Raw genomic sequence first — 19530 nt, 5'->3', positions numbered from 1 at the left:
AAGCAAAATTTTGGTGTCTTTTAAAAGAAGACACTTTAAACTTTTTTTACTGAAGTGTCTGGAGTTGTGGACAATAAACTTAGCATAGCTGTTTAAGTTTATTTTAAACAATGAGGTTTTTGTCATACTTTTAGTGTTCTTTACCAAGGCTACTAGGTGTCAACAATTTGCTGCATACTCACAAATCACAAATTACGGTCACTGCATTATTATTAATGAAAGATTGTTTTGAAATATGAAAACTACATTCTTAGAGCTTTCCAATGATATATAGGTGGTCAAGATATTTGAAGATTTAAAATAGGATATTGCAATTATGAATATATAATAATTATGGGGTGAGTGACATTGACCAACAAAATGACTGTCAATAAACACACCTTGGGCTCACCTGTTGGCCAATGATATTTTAAAAAATTACTTGTACATAACATTATTTTTGCAAAATGGTGATATAATATGAAAATATCAATCTGAGAGCTTTCCAACGATATATAGTTTGTCAAGATTAGTGCTGGGTAAGACTAAGAAATTATTGTTTTAAAATGTAATGCCAAGTGTCCCACCTGTGCGACAGTGACAGTTAACAAACCAACACCAAATCATTACAGCAATACATGCTATACTGTATCTTCTCAATGCTAAAAAAAAATGTATAAGAGAGACAACATGCAAAAGTCAAGACTATACACAATACACTCATATAATACACTTTTATTATAACATTCACTAGCAGAATAAGGTGTCGTTCAATCACATGTGTGTTATATAGCTTCACCGGTTTTATAACAGATGCACCACAGAAATGACTGTCAGTACGTCATGATGTTTTAAAGCGATCGACAAATAATGCACATCTGGGACACAGAACATGTCCATAATATTAAATATCATACAGAGAGACTAAACCCATCAAGGGTGCATTTAGTGTATATAGAGAAAGTCAAAAATAACAAAAAATCAAGTCAGATAAAATCCTGATTCCTATGACATCAAAATAGGCTTCATTATTTTACAGAGATTTATGTATGCTGGGAATGAATCAATGTTCATATGGTGGGAAAGATATGACAGAATCCAAATAACTAACCCACCAGACAAAACAACACAGAATTTCACAAAATAAATCTAGTTAATACCTCATGCTTATAAATGACCAATGTTATACGTTGACGAGGAAATCTGCAACTATAAATAGTGATGCCAAGACATATTTCTCAAATTGCAAATTGTTTAAAAGTTCATCATACACATCAAAAACTGACGTTTTCAACAAATCTTACAAACTCAACAGAAGGGAAGAGGGAAAGAAAAGAAGTTGAAGATCCAGTCGATGCATTAACAAACCTCAAAGAGTTTCTGAAATTCATTTTTAACAGATACAGAGGCTTTTACTAATGACCGATAACAACAAACACACTACACAACAGTTAGACAAGATTTACATCAGCTTTTGTTCATTTACCAACCGCTGTTATCCCAGGACTCTTCGGCTGGTTTTGAGGGACTCTTGTTCTTGTTCTTGGCATCCCCAGCAGTCTCCCATTCATTTTCCCAACTGTCCCAGCTCTCTGCCGTACCGTTCTTGTTGTTAGACCGTACATCCGAAGGCCAGTTCTCTGCACTACTCTGGTTCTTCTCCACAGAGGTGCTACTGGGAGATTTTATAGCTGTGTTACTTCCGAAAGTCTCCCAGAAGTCTTGCTTAGCACCTCTGCCATCTTGACTACTAAATGAATCTTTGCTCTGATAACCTTCCTGATATGCAGACCTGAAAAAACAAGTTTCTTTTGGTCAATAAAATAAAATTAAATGGCAAAATCCAGCAGAAGTAACACATGCAGCACGTATGACTTTGACAGCACGTCTTAGTAGAATCGTCTTAGTAGAATCAGTTTTCTGCTACTAATGAAAATCAGGTACTGATGACTTTTATTTTATTTTTTGTATCGAACAGCTGGTACTTCAGACAACACATGAGAAGTTCACATTAAGCAAAGAAAAATGGAAAGAATGTATTTACCCGTCATCGGCGTCATCCTGTTTCCCATTGAAGAATGATGTCACACCGCTCCAACTCTTCACACCGGCACCCTGAACCTGAACCAACATACAGAGCTTCAGTCAATACCACTGCCATAAACCATTACACTTTTTATTCAAAAATAACTACACATAAAGAAACTAACTACAACACAACTACACATTCAGATCTTATAGACGGTTTCATCAGACGGTTTCACATGCGTTGTTGCGGTTACACACCTGAACTTTTTATTCATCGGTCTGGTTAGTGGCTAAACTGATCTCTGAAACAAATACCTTGTCAAAAATACATTTTTTTTGTTTGCTAAAGACGAGGGGATATGACGGGCATGGAGAGATTTGGCAGCCAGGCAAGAATTTAAGGGCCTGTAGCTAACATTGTATACATTCATTTTACACAGTAACATTATTATATGTGATTAATAAACAATAGTAATTCACTTGTCATTTATTTCCCATTTGATCAACAAATAAACTACTTTAAAAAATCTTTGTTGTTATTGTTCTGTGTGGAAGTCTTCCGGGAATTGCGTTTAGTCCACAAAAGCCGCTTGTTTATGTTGTTACTGCTGAAACCGTCTACAGACTGATCATTTGACACAATAGTCATGCATTATTGTCATTAAGATTACATGATCTTTAATATAATCATCCTCAATCCATGATTATGAAGAGATAACTTTACATTCAGAGCCAAGACATCTTATTATAATGATTGTTTAAGCCTAAATCATGACTTTACTCACCACCGTAATCACAACGGCAGCAAAAAACAACAGATAAACAGAAAGCGTCAACGTAATATACAGAAATACAAGAGTTTTCTCAAAGCGTCTCCTCTGACTCAGATGTCCGTGTTAAACATCAGGACTGAATCTGATCATTGCAGACACTTTGAGATCATCGGCAGCGTCCTGCCTCGTACCTTTGTGGCCAAACCTGTGATGCTGACGGCCATTTCATCAAATAACTTTCCTTCCTTCACCTAAATGAGTCAAATCATCATTAGTGAGCGTTTAATGTCACTCAATTATCAAATGAGCATCACTGAATGTTTGTATCTGATGTAACAGTTGTGTATGGGTCTTCAATGTGAAAAGATGAATCTCAACATCATACAGACACTGGTGAACGGGGTGCAAATATTCAGAAGAGTCTGCAGGACCAGGAGGATTTTACTGAAGATCACTGAAGAGTTTAATGACTCAAGAAAAACAAGAAACCCATAAACAACTATCACAAAACATACAAACACTCACTGTTGTCCAAGTAACATTATGAAATATTAACAATCAGGTGGATGTAAACTTTTTAAATGGATTACTTTGAGAGATTCTGTTATTATTCTGTGTCTCTGTAAACATTTCTCATGTGAAATAACTTCTTGTGAAATAAACTCTTATATGATTAAAAGATGACAATTTTCAGGGTAAAATGTGAAATATGTTTGAAAGGTTTGTATTATACTCAGGGCTTGACATTCACACGCCAACCTGCCAAATGCAGTAGATTTCAGCTGTGGCGGGTAAGACAGTCACTACCTACTTTGGCCGGTTGAATATATTTTTTTAAAGTCATGTGAAATAATAAACAATGCAAAGAAAGTACACAGAGGAACGCACATTAAAAATGCAAAATGAGACAGAGGGAGCCACGCTATATATATATATATATATATAAATGTAAATAGGAATCATGAAAAATGTATTCATGGCGGCCAATGTTGATTCTGTGGCGGGCAGCAACAAATAAATCAATGTATGGGAAACGCTGAGGTCATTGAGAAAGATTCATTATTGCATTGAAGACATTTAAAGGTGCAGTGTGTAGGTGCAGGGTGCAGCAGCACCCACCAGTGAGATGGGTGAATTGCGATCAACGGCTCAGTCCACTGTTCACCGAAACGCATAGAGAAGCTACAATCGCTGCAACAGGACAAACATGTTGTCGTCTAAGACAAAATACAGTAGTGACAAAACGCACTCTACACTAGTTTGTCCATTAAGGGCTTCTGTAGAAACATGGCGGCACAAAATGGCGACTTCCATGTAAGGGGACCCGCAGTGTATGGCGATAAAATGGTTCATTGTAAGGTAATAAACACATAACAGTTCATTATGTAAGCTCTTTATACACCATTGATAATATAGTTATGTAGATTATATTGCATTATTACATTTTTATCTTCCTAAAAGTTACACACTGCATCTTTAAAGTGTGTGCACACTCTCTGGACAAGAGCGGAGAGAAATTCCTTAAAAACTTTTATGGAAAGGCAAATGAAACCCCGAAGGCAAGAGGTTTAATTCCATTATGTGCATTTGTAATTTTCCGCATCAATAATGCCCCCTCTCGACATTTGTCAGTAAAACAGCGCCATTTCCCTGCACTACCCTTTCGTGTTTTAATTAAACTGCTGTAAAAATGTATTTTATTTTTTTGCATAAATCTGTTAATCAACCTAAGTACTGATCAAAACTTCTAAATGTTTACAAAATGTTCAAGGATATTAACTCTTTAATTGCAAAGTTAATAAATGATGTCACTGATTTGAAACATCACACAAAATGACCGATTGTCAATATAAAAGGTGATTGCAGAGCGTTTTTTTCCCTTTTTCACAGTCTTGGGCATGTCAAAGATTATTAAAAACATTGGCTTTGATTCATTGTTAGTTTTTGTGCGACATCAGATTAGATTTTTTTCACCCTCATTTACTGTTCATTGACTTCCATTATAATGACATTTTTTGATTGCAAGTCATGATGACACCATATAATCACGCATTCTTGATTGCTGGTGGTTTTTCCTGTTGCAAAGAAGTTAAATGTGTCATTTTTACTCTGGATCACCAGGTGGCACCTTTAACCCTTTAGATAGGCCTGTGCAAAAACAAAACTTAGTTTCTAGCTTGTACATGGAGTTATATGGAGTATAACAGCTTATAATTGTGTGTGTGTGGGGGGGGGGGTATATATTGTTTACAGGGACATGAATAGTGTATAATAACATGTTTATTATACTATAAGGAAGCATCCCCATAGTGTACCCGTAACTGAACGTCTTAACATACTAAATAGTTTTTCATAGATTAAGACCAATAGGTTTTTGTGATGGTTAGGGTTAGGGACTGGGGTAAGTTAGGGGTACAGTAGTTCGTACAGTATAATGCATTGCATTTCCATAAACCACATAGGCCAAAGTGTGTGTGGGGGTGTGTGTGAGAAAGAGATTATATTTATATGATACATTGTTACAGCAGTTTAATTTTGGGAATGTTTTCATCCCAAACAACACGAAAGGGCAGTGAATTTGAACAAAGCACAAGGGTTAAATGAAGTCTTAACAGAAAACTTTTAACAGAAAACATCATCAAGCTCATAAAATACAACCTGCATAAACAAGTTAAGAGAAAAATTCATGTAATGTCTTAATGGAGTAGTGTTTACTGCTGTTGTTTATTAATTTAAAGTGTTTGTCAAGGTGACTTGTGGTGAGCACAAAGTTAATGTCAAGCCCTGATTATACTGTACATCTGATGATGACTAAAGGCCCTGATATACTTCAGATGAAGAATGAACTTAAGGGCACTTAAGGGCAGAAAGAAGTCCTGAATGGCTGTGTGCTTATACCCCACTTAAACATCTCAACCACCCTTTGTTTCTGGAGGCGGGGTTTAGATTGAGTATGTAAATAGTTAGTGTGCATGTGTCCTCTACAACATATTCAACAAATTGAATGATAAAATAAACGGCGAAATAAACGTCTGAAGGGGGGGGTCACACAACACGAGAGACAAGAGCAACAATTTTCCTGTGTGTCCTCTCTGTGAAATGACATGAACAAGACAATATTCCCAATTTAAACCAGGCGGACAACACACCCACACGTTACACAGCCATTACACAATTTAATCAAAATGACATCACATCAGTTCGTTCTGAAGTATATCAGGGGCTGTAGCCATACATCACTATACATCTCATCAAACCTTCACAAACAGCAGATCTGATCATATTACCTTCTCCTGTGTGGGCTTGATAACAGACTCATTAAGGGTTTGACCCAATTCTGTAGCCTGAGAGAAAGAGATAGAGAGAAAGAGGAAGTGAGAGAGAGAGGGGGATCGAGAGAGAAAGAGAGGACGTTTTGGATTGTCAGAACTATGAGAGGTCTTGTGTTATTAGGCGACTCTACTGGTTTAAAATGTGTTTGTCTTTAAAAGGTGTTTGGAATGAGATGAACTCCTGTGAGTTGGAGCACAGTGAAAAAAAATTATGGGTAACCAGTAAACCTTTGACATGCATTTAGGAAAAAGACTGCAAAGCATGGGTACGTGTTAGTAACGGTATGAGAGATGAGAGAAACACACAGAAAGAAGCGTGCATTAGGGTTACCGGCTCAGGGGGAGGCTTATAACCTCGTAACTATCATCCGCAGCAGTCAGAAAAGTAAAGCAGGATATATAACACACACTTCAACTATCAGGACTATGCAGTGTACATCTGATTCAACATTACATCTGATCACACTGAAAGTCCTACAGCTCTGTTAAATATGACACGTACCTTCAGGGTCGCTTGGTTGGCCAGTTTTGAGGTCTGTTAAATAAGAGAAGCACAAAAGTCAGCACAATATCACATTATATGAAATAAATGGGTCTGTGGTATAAACACATCTGCATACACCTGTAGAGTGTTTGTGTGTGTGTGTTTTACTTTGTCATTTATTCATTTTCAACAGGCTGACTGATTCAGGTCAATGGTCAGTGTTTGCATGCACCAGTTTTTAGATAACAGTATAGTTTATATATGTACTCTAAACATTGCTATCTGATTCAGTTCGGACATCTGATACATGTTTATTTACATGTACATTTTAAATATTCAGAATCAAACGTCTGTGCAAGCACACAACCAGTTTTGCCACATCAACGTGACAAAACCACCCCAAAAGTCATTCAAAACTAGTCCAAAAGCATCCCAATGACTATTCACAGCACAAATAACAACAACAACTAATGAACAAAATCATTTAACCCACAGAAAAAAACCTTTAGAAACACTTTAAAAGTGGTTAGTCATGGCCATGCAAAAGCTGGAGAAAGTCATGTTTAAGAGGTTTTCAGATAAATCACATTCCTGCTCATTTTCCTTCACTACTCGTTGCTTCCTATAGGAGTCCAATCAGCCACATCTCTCACTACATTCAAAAAACAACTAAAATCTCATCTTTTCCAAATCTAATGTTATATTATATATAACTCTCTTTCTCTCTCTCAACAGGTATTGTGTCAGAATGGTGAAAACTTAAGCACCTCTTGTATTATTGCCTCCTTATGACAAATCGCTTGATTGTTTCCTTATCTTTGTAAGTCGCTTTGGATAAATGTGTCTGCTAAATGCCTAAATGATCAATTGTTAAAAGTTAGTTTACAAATAACAAGTGACGCTATTGGAACCTAAAATATGCTAATTAGCAATTGATTCTGACTTGAATCATGAGGGTCCAAACGATTCCAACCTCTAATACCCACAATTCCACAATGTAATTTTAAAACAGACTAAGAAAATACTACGATTCTCATGTTTACGTGTGTAGAAAGCTTCCCTTTTGTGTGTAATATACTGTAGATGTTATTACATGGAAATTATCTGCAAAAAAAAAATCCCAAATCCACGCAGTTATGGACATAAATCTCTTTTCATGGACTATACAGTGAATGGCTAACTTGTAGTCTTTCAGTTACTTCTGGAACGTAGCTACAGTTCCTTACACATTTTTATAATGCACACCCGTGTTTTATTATTTACTGATCAGTCCCTTGCCTAATAATCTTTATCATCACCTGTTAAAGCTATTCTGTGTCATATACAGATATTGTGTGCGAATTGAAAGTATATTAATCTTCATTTAGTTCTTTGCAACTCAGTCTGTGAAACCTTAGCTTAAGTCTTTATTTTGTGATTTAGTGTTTTCTACATAAAATCATCCTACATTTTGTAAAGAACATTGTGTGAAAATATCATCTTGATATCTTTGATATTGACTGTAGAGATAAACATAATAAACTACAAACCGGTTAACCAATAGTAAGACTTTTGGTCAATAAATTCTATTGGCTAAACAAAGTATTGTAACAATGTGTGAATCCTCATGTTGTTATTTATCAAACACGAGACAATCCTGTTTCCTGCTGCAAACAGTTGCATAAACATAGTTAAGATTGTGTCTTAAAAACTAGTCTGACTAACTAGCAATTAGGCTTTATAGTCAGGCAGAATGATGCTTTTGATTTATCAATAGTGTTAACTTTACGTGCTGTGTAGTGATTTACACCACAGACTGTGTCCAAAATAACTCCCTATACCCCTCATTCACTATTCCTTACATTAATCCACTTAAAAGTGTGAATGATAATGATGTGAGTAAATTCAGACATTGAGTGTACTGGAAGAGCTGCGGCTGCCATCTTGTGTTTAGATGTGAGAATCACAGTCGATGGGAAGGAGCTAGATACAACACATGCATTGCACTGCATTATGGGATTGAATGACCACTGTAGCTCTGTAATGTCCACTAGATTTTCCAGACACAACTACAACATGGCTGTCTCCTCAAATATATAAGGGTATTTCAGACATAACCCAGATGTTTCTCTATTTAAGGTGGGCATTGATTGATCATCATTCAGATGCTCCTAAGCGACGGAAATCTTCAAGATTTTAAAAGACGTGGAGGAAAATAAATGTTCAAATACTCACACTGTCTTTAGCAACAGATGCAAATTTACTGGCGCCAACAGTGAAACTGCTCCAACCCTTAAAGACAAGAGAAAAACACGGCACACAACAACCTCAGAAGTGTGGTGATATAAAACCACAGGTCATCCTAACAAAATATTCACACAGGACCAAAGATGATTTATGATTTTATATACATGATTCAGTATTATTATTATTACCGAGTAGATGGAGGACATGGCATTGTTAATGAAGTCTTCATCTTTCTTGGGAGGGTTTGGAGTGTTACCAAAACCTACATATCGATTCTCCTGCTCCCCAGAACCTCCAGCACTGAAATCACACCAAACATTCAATTAAATGTCTTCAAAGTAAACTTTTCTTGTGCTTGAATGGATATATTTAAATAAAATCACTTCAATGTGCCGCAATTTTCCTCGTAAAATTGTCAGTTATGTTTTAAGTGATCGTATTCCACATAAACCTTATAAACTTGTGTAGGTTAAACTTCTTGGCTAATTCAGTTTTTTATCTATATTACGGTCCGCACGTAACTTCCGGTAAACTCCGCTAATAATAAATAACAACAAATTCTTTAAACATAGTTTATTTATATAACAAGCAAACAAAACAACACATTACCTAGGAAACCAAAACATTTGTTATTTTCGACGAGGCATTTGTTTAAGAGATCAGTTTAGCAACTAGTCAGACCATTAAAAAAACGAAACCGGAAGTAAGGTTCGGATCCAGACGTGTATCACGTGCGTCCGATGAAACCATCTATACAGTGAAAACTATTTCTCATTATTTAAATATTTGTTCTTATTTTATTACTGACTATTTACTTGTCTTAAAGAACATTTAAAATTGTTTTTGAGCTAGGCTAGTAGTTTTTGGTGTCATATATTAAGATTGTTTTATACCAATGCAATCAAAACAATAATCAGGCCTGTTTTATTTTAGTGCTGTTTTTGTAATGGACACAGTAAAAATCTGAATCTGACCGGGCCTGCAAAGAAATCCTTAGCGCTGAGCTCTGTCTGAAAGAAATCTTTCATTGCAAAGCAAAGTCGAAACAAACGTACTTTTGATAAGAGTTGACATCATCTGACAGCCAGTCCTCAAACGCCTTATCAGATGGGCGAGAATAATTCTGGCCCCCACCCGTACCGGACCTGCAATGAAAGTGACACAGACATACACTTCATATCAACACTGATGAACTCGATGAGAAACATATCAATACATCCACAGATCTCTTGTAGCGTCCTGTACCGGTGGGCGGAGCTTAAGCCTGTCTTGGCTTGAGGTGGTGTCCAATCTCGAGCAGGTGAATTCTCTATGGACCACTCCTTTCCTTCAGCGAGAGTCGCTACCTTTAACACACAGCACAAAAAACCTGACCCTTTAAAACCAGATTCACGTGTATTTATTCATTAATATGCACTGACAATGTCCATACAGATTTGTGCTGTCGCTCACCTTGTCTCTGAAAAGTGCTGCAGCTTTGCTGTTGTATTTCTCCTGTAAGCTCCAGTTGGCATCGTAGTCGTCCTGCAGCTCTAGAAACATACGAAACTTTCTGTTTCCTCCAGCTTTCATCTTCTCCAGCTCGATGTCCTTCCACTTGTCCATCGAAACAGATCGTACAAAGCTATGGACACAATTCATAAAGGATGATGACTTTTTTCAGAAAATCTTCAAAATCAGATATTGAATAGCATTGATATTGAATTGAATAATGGCAGGTTAGCGTTACAGCCATTAGTTTTAAATGTCCATTGAAAAACTTGCTCAGATGTGATTCAGACAGTGTGTGTATGCTCTAATGCAGTGGTTCTCAAACTGGGGGCCGCGAGATGGGGCCAGGGGGGCCCCAGTTTTACGACATTTTATAAAATAAATTAAATTATCATGAATTCTGTGTAATTAAACCTCAAAAAAATACGGCTACTAACCAACAGCACTACTTTGTATCATTCAATATGTTTTGTTTAATTAAAAGTTGAGTTTTAGAACAGTTTTTTTGTCATAAATTTTCTTTGGGGGGGGGGGGGCGTGAAGGAATACACCGTTTGAGACCTAGTGCTCTAATAGTACATTCACATGGGGCGTAAGCGTTAACGCTTCGCATTCACTTTTAATAGGTGACGTTATGCGTTGCCGAACTGAATTGTGGATCCGTCGGCACTGCGTCAGTGCCGTTGTTTGCGGCAGAAGTTGAACATTTCTCAATTTTTCAAGTGGCGACGTGTGCGTCAGCCAATCAGATCGTCTTATGCAAATAGCAATGTTTATGGAAGACTAGAGCATGTGTTGCGGTCACTGTGATTGGCTGTTGGCCACGCTTCAAACAAGCCTTCCGTTTGACGTTAACGCTTCCATCCAGTGTGAATGTTCCGTGAGGGGGGGTGTACATCATGGTGTTTTTCCGGCACCCGGCATACGTTTTCAATTGTTTCCAAAGCTTTAAAAAAAACGCCAGCTGCTGCCCAGAATTGAAAACTTTGGGTGAAACACTCAGATTGTCAATGTCACTTTTCACTCAGCTGTCCAATCACAGTAAAGAAGGGGCGGGACAAATATTAAAACAACCAATTGGCATATCGTACAACGATATAAACAAAACAGAAGTGAATAAAAGACCAACCAGAATAACCAGATGTGGAATAATAATTACTGACTGAAACCTTCATCACATTTGAGATCTTTATAAACTGAAGTCAAAGCTGCAATGAAATCCCAAGTGTTTAACCACACAAAAAAAGTTCAAATGGGCAGTGGAGTGACATTAACAATTTACTAGATTTGAAACATCATAATATGCTATCTGTTTTTTAATAAAAATAAGATGTATGTAGTGTTGCATTATATGCCCCATGGTGAGATTGTCAGCCTGTGAAATCGCTGAAGCACAATAGTATACAGTTCACTCATTTATTTATTTGTTGTTTTTTTACAAATTGATGACAAGCCACTAGATTGTTGGACAAAAACACAAGCAGCTAACAACACTGTCATGACCTCAACCTTCTTAAAAGGTTTTTCCTGATCCACTTTTTTTTAAACTTTAGTTAGTTTGTAAGGTTGCTGTTAAAACATAAAATACCTGCCAATTATTAAGCTCAAAATTCAGTGCCAGGCAAAATATTTTCTTTATCAGAACTCACTTTTTAAAGCCTACAGCGAACGGCCGGTTTGGACTACAGCCCTCTACTTCCCGGATGAATGACGTCAATATTGGAGTTCAATTGGAAAACAAAAAAAATAATGCAAATTTTTTCCCAATCAAAGCTTTAAAAACACAGGAAAAACAGGTCCGCCTTTAAAACTAAAATAAATGCCATTAATCCAAGCGCGTTATTGATGCCCAGGCGCTCTGAAATAAGCAAGTATTACAAGCTTAGGGGCGATGAAGAGTCTGACACACGCACATTACAAGCTCTCTTACGCAAAACGCAGTCCACAAACCCTCTAATGAGGAAAAGCACAAAATGTGTGTTGGTATCAAGTGTTGGTTATTTGTTAATGTTGATGATAAAAATAATGATTTGAAACTATAATTGGGCAAAGATGCCAACTATCGTTATGAAGGCCCAATATCGGCCATATGTTTAACTATAATAGGCTATTGTGTCTATCAGCTCAGCCCTAGTTGGATGTTTATCAGATCTCATCTCATCACTACATTTGTAAAAGTTATTGAAATTTGATTTTTTTTAACCCTTTAACATGTGGTGTTTTACAGAAATTATTATTTGTTACCTGAGGTGGACGCCAAGGCCTCTGTGTTTGCCCGAACACTCCAAACAGATCCAGATACCATAGGTCACGCTCACCCACTGCGGGTTAAACGCACCACACTCAAAACACACCTGAAACAAACACATCATCACATATTAAAGGTCAACAAAATCTGTCACTTGTACGGCTAGAGTTCGCTCAACAACAACAACCAGAACTAAGGACACATTTTATAGGATTTTTCAGTGGACACTGCTTTAACATTGTGACGCAGCTACCGTCTTCACCTTCTTACTGTTGAAAGGTTTGATCTGACAGGACTCACAAATAATGTTTATGTGTGATGTAATGAGATAAACAGTGGCCATATCTCAATATGCACTCTTCGTGTCCTCTCTCTACGTCATCATCAACTGTCAAAGTCTGGTTCAGTACTCAAGAACAGAGAACCCATGAAGGTACCCGGATGTGTTCTTGATATCAAGAAGGCATTGACATTGTGAGTCCTAACTAAGGTTAATTTCCCATAAGACATTGCCTCAAAACGATGGGTGAGGAAGAAGTTGAAATGACAACAGCCTAAATATGCATCTTTAAAGAAATTCCAATGAAGCAGAAAATCTATATAATATTTGAAATAGTACTGCTTATGTGTCAAAAAAATCGTGTCGTGTCTGATCATGAGATCAAATTCATTTAGAGTATATGTAATGAGCATTCATTGGTCATCTGAATGTGTGTATTAATCCCATTAAGTCTAGCTGAGGTAAGAGACATTTTAAAAAGGGAATAAACACGCAGAATAGCATTTTTTGGTGAAATTTACATTGAAATGTTTGTTTAATTTGCACAGCACACAAAGGGCAATTCCCACACACTATCTGCTTGCTGAAAAAGTTTTTTAATAATCGTTGCGTTGCTTTGTTTTTTGTTTAATTTGCACAGCACAAATAATCTGTGCATGGATGATGTATTTTTGTAGACAAACCCCAGAAGCAAGTTACAATTTTAGCACTTTCAAAAGTCAATGTTTTTTTAAACGGAGTTTTAAATAAGATCTTAAGTTAACATTAGCCCAACATATTTTCACGTTTTATTCTACAACATAAAACACACCAATAACACCCCCATATGCAACTTTTAAAAGCTTTACAGACTTTTAAAGTCATCACGCATGAAGATTTAAAAAACATCACAACATGGGCACATTTCCCAACAAACATTCATCCACAGAGTATTTCATGATCGGGAAACATGTTTAAATTAGTTGAATGAAGTTTGAAAGAGCTGTCAGAAGCTTGGTGGTGATGACGTTGAAGTGGAGAGATCAGGGTTAAGTTTGTTTCTGGTTAGCTGTTAATTTTCTCTTTAATTTTAAAATTATCTTGTTGGACATAATAAAGTGTCATAAACTTGTGTTAAACACAGTCATAGCTTATTTTTTTAGATAATCCAAAAGCCTATGTAAAAAAAATGAATGGGCTTTTTGACAAGGGAACCAGTGTCCCACTAACTTCCGGGTTGGTTACAATAATACGTCATCACTGTAGCACAAGACACTTCAGGTCAGTTTCACTTCCACTCTCTGAATTGTCACATACTGTATTTTAATACAGCTGAAACTCTAATAATGTTGTTATCATTTACATTTTTTGTGGTCAATCAGCGGTCACTTCCAGTGAACCGAAAAAATCCTGACCTATAACTGTGACACCATCTGACAAAATCCCCACAGACCTACAGTAAGCTAATGCTCAGATGTTAACAGACTTTTATTTTATTTCTCACTAAACACACAGCATCCGTCAAGGTAATCCGTCAATTCGAAATCTGGATAATTTGAAAGGTGCATCTTTTGAAGGTGAGGACTCGTTCTCGTTTTTGATTAAAGATGATGAGGGCACATTCATTTTTTAAAAAATTATGAGAGAGAGAGAGAGAGAGAGAGAGAGAGAGAGAGAAAACCACTTACATTGTTTTCATCGTCTGTCCTGACCTCCTTCAGTACTCGTCTTGTTCGTGGACTAGCCATTTACTTTAAAAGACAAATCATATCATAATGTCACATTCAATTACACACAACTATAGAAACTCTATCACAGCAAAGTGAAAACACCACGATACATCGCGTTACTATGGTACACTTCGAGGAATATCACGACACTTATGTGTATTGTATTGTATTATATGATATGATATGTGTATTGACATTATTATTATTTTATATAACGTTAATCTTCTGGATGTACTGCCGCTCATATCAACACATATGAGTTAATGAATGAGTGAATAAGACAGAAGAGATGGGAACGAGGAGGACTTTTCACACAACGATCAGATTCACGTTAAATTATATAGTCTTATTCATATGATTAAATAAGATGTGTGTAATGATGTCAGTCTCTTACCTTATGTGTTTAATCAGTTATATTAGTAATAAAGATGATTATGATGACGCTGATCTCTACACGGATTTCATTTACACAACACACTGACTGATGACGTGTTCAACATTGAATCCTTATGTCGCAAACAAATATCTACTCTGTAACTAACTCATCGGTTTATCGGTCTCGTTAATCGTTGATTATTGAGCGAAATTTCATGTAGCTACTGATCATTGATCACTGCTGCGCTGGCACACAGCGGCATTCTGGGACATCCGCTCTACGTCACTGCTGCCGCATCGTCAACTCGACGTCACGAGTATGAGGCCTGTACGGAAGGCCATTAGGCACAAAACGTTTTTTATGGGGAAAATAACTTGCATACTTTAATTTAAAGTCCTATTATTGTATGTATTGTAAGTAGTTTCAGATAACCCCAATAGTACCCATTTTATGATTGAAATTAAGATTAAAAAAAAAACACTTAAAGGACTTTGTAACATTGTAAGGACTATGGATTATTACAATAGACCCTTTTACTGTTTGTACACAATGATGACGTGGCAGCGTATGCGCGCGCATTTAGGCAACGGAAGTATCGTAAGAATCAAAAGTGAAGCAACACAAACAGTAAGTTATTTTAAAAAAGTTGACTTTATGAACATTTTCAACACAGCTACCAGATCCTTGTACTATAGGGGAGTGGATAGAAGACGTTAGCAGATGGCCAAAAATAAAGTTGCCAGATACATATATACGCAGTGGCGTGCCGTGGGGTTTCAGTCAGGGCCTTCAGTAAGCATGTAAACCACATATATACTCATCTGTTACAGCTAACACACCCTTATGCAAATAATACATATATTCGGCCGCACATACAGGCACTCAGCAACATGACAGCTGATCAACAATAAGCCTAAAACAGTATGCTAGGTAAGGGTGGGTTGAACTCAGACTACATTTCATTGCATGTATCGTGTAATCCCCTGCACACTGTGTGCATAGTGTCACATCCACATGCTACAGGCTACTATCAGTGCAACACGAACCACTCAATAACAATGTGCATAAGCCCTTAATAATGCTTATTTTCAGATACAAACCACAATCTGCATGATACAATACTCGACAAGTAGTAAAGCACTCACCCGTCACTTTTCAGTCACATACCCGAGGACATAAGAGCTGCGCTGTGTTACTGAAGTCATCATCCGTCTCATCCACCATAACTGCCACAATTTTTTTTTTTCTTCTTTGATGTGATCATTTAACACTTCTGACACTTCATTTATTATATGGTTTTGATTTTTTCCTGACGGTCCTGTAAAAACTGTGGCCGTGGCAAGATGATGTCGCAAGTCAGCATCATGCTCCGCTATAGCGTTAACAATTCCAAGTAATTACCCCTGTTCAGCGAATCTTCATCGTCTCCCAAAAAGAGAACACAGTCACTCACTAAGACGCTTCAGAATGTCCCGGTTCTTTCTGACCCTCTCATTGTGGACGCTGATCTCCCGTTTTCTCTACTCGTTAAGTTCCAAATCCACAAGACTTTCACCAAAAGTTTTTAAATGCATGACTGACATTATTATGGCGCTCAGAGCCTTGGTGTTTAAGAGCTGCCTTCGTGAAGCTGTTCAGACTGTCAAAGCCAGAATCATTCCATGTCCCTTTACTCGTATTAAAAAGTAAACACGGCCAACAAAATAACTTCTTGTGCTGGGGCAAAAAGATCGCGTGTATCTGCAACAGCGGATGTCATTTTCTTTAATAACTGAATTTCGCGCTCACGTTGGAAATTGACGACAGACGTCAGGGGTAGCGCTGGGCACGTCGCTAGACCCGGAGGACGTGCTGTCAATAAACGTCAAAATTTGATTGGTTGATGTTTCTGTCACTAATGATTGTAACAAATCAGATGTGTTGTCCTTCAACACAAGCCTAGCAGTATCTGTAGAGCTGGCCCCAGCTGAATAAGCTGCTTTTTATGTGAATTTTTGAGGGTACTCCGGTTCAACCTCAACAAAACTAACGAATTTTGCGGACATTACACCAATGAAAAAAATAGCATACTAAAGAAAAACATTTAACACTTTGTTGTTGGGGAAAAAATTATTTTTGATTTTATTTTAGGGCCAGCAGAGAAGGCCCTGCTGGTCCTGACGGCCCACCACTGTATATACGTATATTATATTTGTGCAACCAAACGCAACAACCAGACAATTTGATGCTGGGAAACCGTTTTAATAAACTTTCTGAGTTGCTACCACGTTAGAACCAATGGGGAATAACACCACTTCCGTTGCCCAAATGCGCGCGCAGGCTATTTGATCACGTGAGCTGTAAAAGGGTCTATGCTTTAAATCAGTGGTTCTTAACATTATTCCTGGAGGCCCACTGCCCTGCACATTTTGTATGTCTCTTTTATCTGACAGACTCAGTTCAGTTCATGGAGATCTCTTCTAATGAGCTGATGGTTTGAATCAGGTGTGTTAAATAAAAGAGACATACAAAATGTGCAGGGCAGTGGGCCTCCAGGAATAACGTTAAGAACCACTGCTTTAAATACGTATTTTTAAAAGATAACATATTTTTTATTTATTTGACGCAGAGTCTAGGGCAGGGCATGAAATTAACACGCGACCACGTGCCAAATGCGGGTGGATTTTGCAGTTGGCGGGTAACACTGTCAATCTACCAGCCACATTGGTAGCCAATGCGAATCAGTGATGCGCGGGTCATTGTATAAACAACCCACTCCCGACCGACATTTTCAACTAACCCGCCCCGCCCGCAATTGTTCAAAATAGTTTTTAAACTCGACCGACTGACCGCGGCCTGAATATCATTAAAATATTTTTGGATGACTCGTAATCGGCACCCGCTCATCTCTTATCAACCTGCGCATATCACCGATGCAAATTGAGTGATTCTTTGAGAGGATGCGACTGCTGTTTCGCAACGCTCATGCGATTGGAAAGAAGATGAGGCACTTCTCTGACTAAGTTTGGATGTGCGAGTAAGTATTAAATTGTTGGTGAGATGGGATGAGAATGCAATGCTGACATATGCTACTGTACAATCACAGTTGCACAGATGTGTAGTGCTGCTGTGACGGATCAGAACTCTTGATGTGTAAACTTTAGAGAGAGTTGCGCTACTATGCCTTATACCGGGTGTAGGGAAGTTCGGTCCTACAGAGCCGCAGTCCTGCAGAATTTAGTTCCAACCCTAATCAAACACACCTGAACAAGCTAATCAATGTCTTTAGGATTAAACATCAGGTTAGATTATCAGTGCTTAGGCTAAAATATGCAGGACTGCGGCTCTCTAGGACCGAACTTGCCTACCCCTGCCTTATACTGTAGTACATTAACATACATTTCGCGAATATAGTAATGAAAAACAACGTATGTGCGCCGTTTATGTGCGCAGTTTGTGCCCCCTCTGTCTCTGTGTGCGTGCGCGGGTTTAAGGGGACTCAATAGGGCACATCGGAGAGACGCATTCCTAAAAGCATGCGTACATAAAATGTTTCTGCTCTTGACAGGGCACATATAAACAAAATGATCTCAAAAGTATTCATTTTCTAATAAAACATTTCTTTATGTCTTAAGTGTATGTATACATGAATATCAGCTGACATCACTCACTTGTCTTCCGCCATTTTGAAGACCTGAAGTGGTCGCAAAAGATTTAGAAGCTATGCCTTCAATATGTTGTGAGCATCAAAATCGCTATTTTAACAACACTAAGAAGGCTCAACACAACATAATATATTGCTCGCCTGTGTCTCTACACGTGAACTCGAGCATTGAGAACATTGTTTGTGAACACAGAGTAAACTAAAAATAAGGTTTTGAACAACTGACTTTGGATGATTTGGCGTCCGCTGGCCGCTTTCTTCCCAGTCAAGATGTATCGATCTCCAATTGCGACGTAAGGAGGGAGGAGATTAAAGATTGATATCTCCTAAAGCATAGTTCCATAAAAATGCACGGATAGTCGTTGTTTTGTCGCAAGTGAAAAACAGTATTGACCTTCTAGTTGAAAAAGGAGCCTCATATGAGATTCATTCATTCGCATTCGGAAATCGATTATTTACATCTGGCAGAGATGACAAGCGGACACCATAACAGCCAAAGTCAGTTGTACAAAACCTTTATTTTTAGTAAACTCCGTGTACACAAACAATGTTCTCAATGCTTGCGTTCATGTGTAGAGATCCAGGTGATACTTCGCGCAAAGTTTCATGTTGTGTCGCGCCTTCTTATGTTGTAAAATAGTGGTAGTTCGGTAGCAGCGGCTGGAAGAACGCATCAGGGATCGAGTAGGCATCACAGCCTTAACTTCAGGCCCTGGTCTGGGGTCACATAAAAAGATGGTATGCCTGCTCCACTAGTTGGCCTTTGTGTAAAAGTAATCATTTAACAAATCATACAAACCTAAAAGATGATGACAATCAACAAAATAATTCTGGTAAACAGATCAATTACAGTGCATACCTTGAGTCATTCATGAGTTTGTACCATGCTATTACCCAGCATGCATTATGGCATGAAGCTTTTTTTAAACTCGACTCTATATGTTGACAGCCTAAATCACAT

General features: G+C 37.7%; 1 protein-coding gene across 7 annotated transcripts; it reads right to left on the bottom strand.

The window, feature by feature from the left end:
• Positions 1–696: 696 nt before the first annotated feature.
• Positions 697–15212, bottom strand: arfgap1 (ADP-ribosylation factor GTPase activating protein 1). 7 transcript variants are annotated; one of them, XM_065241967.1, is made up of 14 exons: positions 14945–15212; positions 14509–14571; positions 12558–12667; positions 10275–10446; positions 10068–10168; positions 9878–9967; positions 9011–9122; positions 8811–8867; positions 6615–6647; positions 6444–6473; positions 6068–6124; positions 2972–3031; positions 2024–2100; positions 697–1771 (listed from the first exon to the last, which is right to left on the bottom strand). In XM_065241967.1, the coding sequence occupies exons 2-14, from the start codon at positions 14566–14568 to the stop codon at positions 1462–1464; spliced, it is 1269 nt and encodes a 422-aa protein (XP_065098039.1). In that variant the 5' UTR covers positions 14569–14571; positions 14945–15212; the 3' UTR covers positions 697–1461. The 7 variants fall into 7 exon arrangements, with proteins under 7 accessions (XP_065098039.1, XP_065098041.1, XP_065098042.1 ...); XM_065241969.1 differs by lacking the exon at positions 2972–3031; XM_065241970.1 differs by lacking the exon at positions 2972–3031 and having other exon boundaries at positions 2024–2094.
• Positions 15213–19530: the final 4318 nt, after the last annotated feature.

This window comes from Paramisgurnus dabryanus, chromosome 14 (genome assembly GCF_030506205.2).
Source record: "Paramisgurnus dabryanus chromosome 14, PD_genome_1.1, whole genome shotgun sequence".
NCBI lineage: Eukaryota > Metazoa > Chordata > Actinopteri > Cypriniformes > Cobitidae > Paramisgurnus > Paramisgurnus dabryanus.
Note: the sequence above shows the minus strand (reverse complement) of the source record. Positions and strands in the feature narration are given on the sequence as shown.